Source organism: Microtus ochrogaster, unplaced genomic scaffold (assembly GCF_000317375.1).
Source record: "Microtus ochrogaster isolate Prairie Vole_2 unplaced genomic scaffold, MicOch1.0 UNK27, whole genome shotgun sequence".
NCBI lineage: Eukaryota > Metazoa > Chordata > Mammalia > Rodentia > Cricetidae > Microtus > Microtus ochrogaster.
The window spans coordinates 4,504,930-4,509,605 of NW_004949125.1; the positions used below are offsets into that span (position 1 = coordinate 4,504,930).

The window sequence follows — 4,676 nt, forward strand, 5'->3', positions numbered from 1 at the left end:
AATGATCCTTGAGTGTGGTTGCCTGGCATGGCCTCGAATGTTCCTGCTTAGGTCCTGTTTATGTAATGCTTTGGATATGTGTCTTTTCGCCTCAACATTCAGTACTGTAAAGGAAGACTCGGGCAATGTAACTGTCCTGGAAACAGTGAAGGTACTCCAAAGAGACACTGTGCCTCCCTAACTGGATACAAGGAGACTGATTCAATGCACACCAGAAGTAATGGAACCACTGCAGGAAGTTCACGCAGGCAAATGGAAAAGATTGAAGCCAGGCACTGGACTGAGGAGAAACTTGGCTCCCTAAAAGTTCATAGGGTTCTGGTCACGTATCAGATCACCCTGCAGGAGATGCTAGGTCAGAGGGAGCGATGGCGCAGTGGTGGGCACGACCACACTTTAATCAGCACGGCTTAGCTTTGCATACTTCTTGCTTCGCATTTAAAACTAACTCTCACATAAGGACCCTAAATATGGAATGTGGTGTCACCGGACCCCATTATTTGTTCCTCTTCCCAATGTGGCCACTTGAACTAAATATCCTTTCTCTGCTCTTTATGGTTTTCTTTTCTTCCTTCTGTTTTTGCATTGAATTGTTCAGTTTCTCATTTTCCTTCAACTAGCCTGAAACTTAAATATGAATGAATTTTAAACTGGTAATCAAAGAATGAAGATACAAAAACTTTTACCAAAGTCTTAAAGTTACTGTGTACTTTTCCCTTGGAGTAAGGAATGCTGCTGGAGGTGTTGACATGGTTGGTGTAAACCAGAACCCAGATATCAACACCTGGGGATGCAGAAGAGGCACACTGCTGCCTGTGGAAGCCCAAAGGGAGTCAACACTAGAAACCATAGAAAAGGAGAGGAGCCCAGCCTGGTCTTTTTTTTTTTTTTGGTTTTTCGAGACAGGGTTTCTCTGTGGTTTTGGAGCCTGTCCTGGAACTAGCTCTGTAGACCAGGGCTGGTCTCAAACTCACAGAGATCCGCCTGCCTCTGCTTCCCGAGTGCTGGGATTAAAGGCGTGCGCCACCACCGCCCGGCCCAGCCTGGTCTTCTAAGTGAAAGGCACGAATAAACATGAGTGCATGCAGTTTGCGTCTGTCTGTTACCCTAGTCCTAACCTAAACCTAAAAACCCTAAGGCCCACCTACGCATGGCCCTTTCTATACTGACATGCTCCTGGGCCTTTGTAAGTGGGTTCTCTGTGTGCCCTTGTGAGTATGGCTGTTAGGACATGGGCCCATGTCCCTGTTTGTGCCTTTACCTCTGGTGACACTGGTATAGAGTTGCCCAGCTCTAGGGTTTCTGTGATCGTGTCCACATGATGTCATCCTAGGAAACCAACACTAGAATAATCTACAGGGAGCACATCAGGACAGTGGGAAGACCCTAAGAGGAAATTATTTTTTCTGGCACCCATGTGCTATCATAGGAATGGTTTGAAATATCTTCTGTCTTCTCAAAGCTGAGGGTCTGGCTGAAGCCAAGATTCCCAGTTCAATGTGTGGTTTAAGCATATGGACACCACTGTGACCCATTGTGCACATGGAAAGGCAGAAGGACAGAAGTTGGCAGCCCTGGTCAGAACTAGAGAGACCTATGTGATGGAGCCTCAGGCTAGAGGGCCCCAGGAAGTGACCTCACTTCCTTAACCATGTCCAGATGGAACTCAGAATCCTGGTTACCAGGTCACCAGAGGCAAGGGGCAGCCTCAGTTGACTTTCTTCACTGGAGGCCCTTGAGCAGTCAGGATGTTCTCCCACGTGCAGACTTCTGATGGCTCAGGCCACCAAAAAGCCAAGAGTTGTGGCCTTGGCCACCTTTTGAGATGTTGGGTGTGGCCATTTATTCAACACCTCTGGCCATTTTCCCTCATGGAAGCCAAGGTAACACAAGCCAGCCTGTGGCAGGAAACCTTTCTGGTCCCCCTTGTCCCTGACTAGGTGTGTGTTCCTGAGAAAACACTGAGGAACATTCTTCATGGCCACTTTTCACTTCAATGCGTGGTAATGGATTGTTAATGTCTCTGAGTTTTCATAGCTAAACCTCCTTCCTTCTTTGTTCTTGCCTCAGAATCAAAAAAAGCTGGATAAACCCCTCACGTTCAATACCAACAGCCCAGACTACCTGGGAAGATTCATTAGCTGTTTACCAAGAGCCTTCAAGCAACAGGACACGGCGTGCATATATATATTTTTGGCCATCTACCAAAAATTTTCTACCACCTGGGAGGTGCTGGACCTAATAATTAAAATGTGAGTGGGCTACACACACGTACAGGCTCTCAGGCCTCCTGGTTTGGTTGTAGGATGGTGCTACTCTTCTCTGAGACTGTATGCTCCTTTAGGACAAGTAAGATTATACAGTGACATATATTGGTCCTGGTCCTGGAGCTTCAAAGTGGCCTGGCCAGAGATGGGGGTGGGGGAGACAACTCTAGACTATGTGTCATTCACTTTCCCCACGAAGTGTCGAACACTATCCTTTCTCATGCCTTGAGCAGAGCCTTTCCCCCATTTGTATCAAAGGTTCTAGAAGGCCGGGCAGTGGTGGCGCACGCCTTTAATCCCAACGCTCGGGAGGCAGAGGCAGGTGGATCTCTGGGAGCTCGAGGCCAGCCTGGTCTACAAGAGCTAGTTCCAGGACAGGCACCAAAGCTACAGAGAAACCCTGTCTTGAAAAAACAAAAACAAAAAAATAAAGGTTCTAGAGACTATCCAGGTTGATGGGATGAATGGCACTAGGCAAGAGTCCCAGGGGGCACCCAAGAAGCCCTAGCAGGGAAACCTAGAAACCAAGAGACCTAGCAGGGAGCAGCTGAGGTTTCACCTCTTGTGTGGAGATCCTTGAATGGCTGTGACCAGAGGCTCATTCCTAGACCCTCAGCACTGAAGTCAGAACAGTGGAAAGAGACCTCAGCATCCTCGTCCCTTTCCTGGCTTCTCTTCCTACATCAGATTTGAGTAGCTCCCTCCAGATCTCTTGGTGGGTTGGGGACACATAAACTTAGTGACACCCTCATGAAATGCCATAGGTATGGATCTTTCCGTCCTGACTGTGTGGAGGATCAGGAAAAAAAGACGTGAGTGTGCTTGGGTGAAAAGGGAGGTAAGAACCCATCTGTGGAGTGGGATGTTTGGTGGCTAGTGTTGAGAAGCTAAACCAACCAGTCACCCTCCTCTCGGGATCCCCATAGAGAATGGTATCAGAGACTTCATGTGTAGGTGGAGAAAAACAGAGACCTCCAATGATCCCTTTGGTTCTGAGGGACATAGGAATGGATGGAATTTCTAGGGTCCTAGGGGAATTCATCCCCACCACAGCTCAGCCCAGTTTGCCCAGTCAGTCCTCTAAGGTACAGAAAGCATCTGGAGCCCTCTCCATACAGCCCCTCACTCCTGACCACCATGCCCAGCAACAAGTGGGCTGATCACTTGTTGTGCTGGTGAGGCTTTGCTTCTGACTCTACTTCCCGTCAACCTGCTCCTCCTTGCAGTGCTATATTGTGGTTTCTGTCCTTGTGGCTCAGAAAACACCCCCAGGACTTCTGTGACTATCCGGACATGGCCACCGTGAAGAGGCTGGTGGACTACATAAGGTTAAACGCGCCGTCCACAGAGGTTGCTATGCAAACGGAGGAGCTCCTATCAATGCTGCGGGAGCAGGAGTCCAAAACGGGTGAGGGGGCCTGGGGTAGGTGCCTGGGAAGGCAGGAGGTGGTTTTGGTGATGGGTTGTACCAGGGAATTCTCCAGATGCCCCGGCCTGGAGCCAGAGCTGGACACCTGTTGGGTGAGATGTCCTATTGTGGGGAGAGGGGGCTGGGGATTTTCTGACATGAACAGACCTGGTGTGACCAGCAAGGCCATCTCTGGGAAGTTCACCCCATCCTAAAAACTTCTGGGACATCTCCACTTGTGGCCCATCTCTTTCTGTCTTAGATTGCGGCATCATCCGGGCAACAACACCAGAAGCCACAGTGCTGGATGCCTCAGGGGTGCCAAAGACGCTGCCTCTGAGAACAGCTTCTGTGGGAGGGCCACAGGGAGATCTGAAACCCCTAGAGAATCCTGCAGTTTGGGGACCAATTGTGCCAGAAGCTGGACCCGTACAGCTTCTGAATTTAGATCAGCCTCTGCCCGCATCATCCAATACACTAGATGTGGCTGCAGATGCCCCCGGCGCCAGACACTCATTTCCAGCTGCTGCAGTACAATTAGGTGACCCAGAGCCTGTTTCCCCTCTTCCTGATGTTGACATTTAGTTAGGTGTTTGTCATTTTCAGTGCTTGGGCAAGAAGTCTAGCCACCCCAAGCGCTGACATTTTCGGTTTCCATGGCCTCACATGTGCCATCAAGCGATCAGGCAACTTACATAGCCACCCAGGGCCTCAAGCTCTACATGATCTATGTGCAGTGTGGTCATGTGATCTCCGCGTGACACAGCTACATAAGCACCTGGGCACGTGCGCTAGGCAGCCTTTAAAAGCTGGACACGCCCACTCCACACTCTCCGTGCACCAACTTCCTCACGCCCGCACACGTGTCTTTCTCTCTCTCAATAAACTCTTAAAGTGGGTTCCGTTGTGTGTCTTGTGATCCGTTTTCGTGCCCCGTAATTTCATAGGTACTAGAAATACCTGCTGAGTTCTACCCTGAACCAGCTCCCCATATAAGCTGT

The 4,676-nt window shown here is 49.7% G+C and overlaps 1 protein-coding gene across 1 annotated transcript; it reads left to right on the top strand.

Moving 5' to 3' along the window:
- Positions 1 to 1,748: 1,748 nt before the first annotated feature.
- Positions 1,749 to 4,373, top strand: LOC101997314 (ral guanine nucleotide dissociation stimulator-like). The gene is made up of 5 exons (XM_005368073.2): positions 1,749 to 1,883; positions 2,071 to 2,252; positions 3,032 to 3,079; positions 3,494 to 3,675; positions 3,938 to 4,373. The coding sequence occupies exons 1-5, from the start codon at positions 1,749 to 1,751 to the stop codon at positions 4,258 to 4,260; spliced, it is 870 nt and encodes a 289-aa protein (XP_005368130.1). The 3' UTR covers positions 4,261 to 4,373.
- Positions 4,374 to 4,676: the final 303 nt, after the last annotated feature.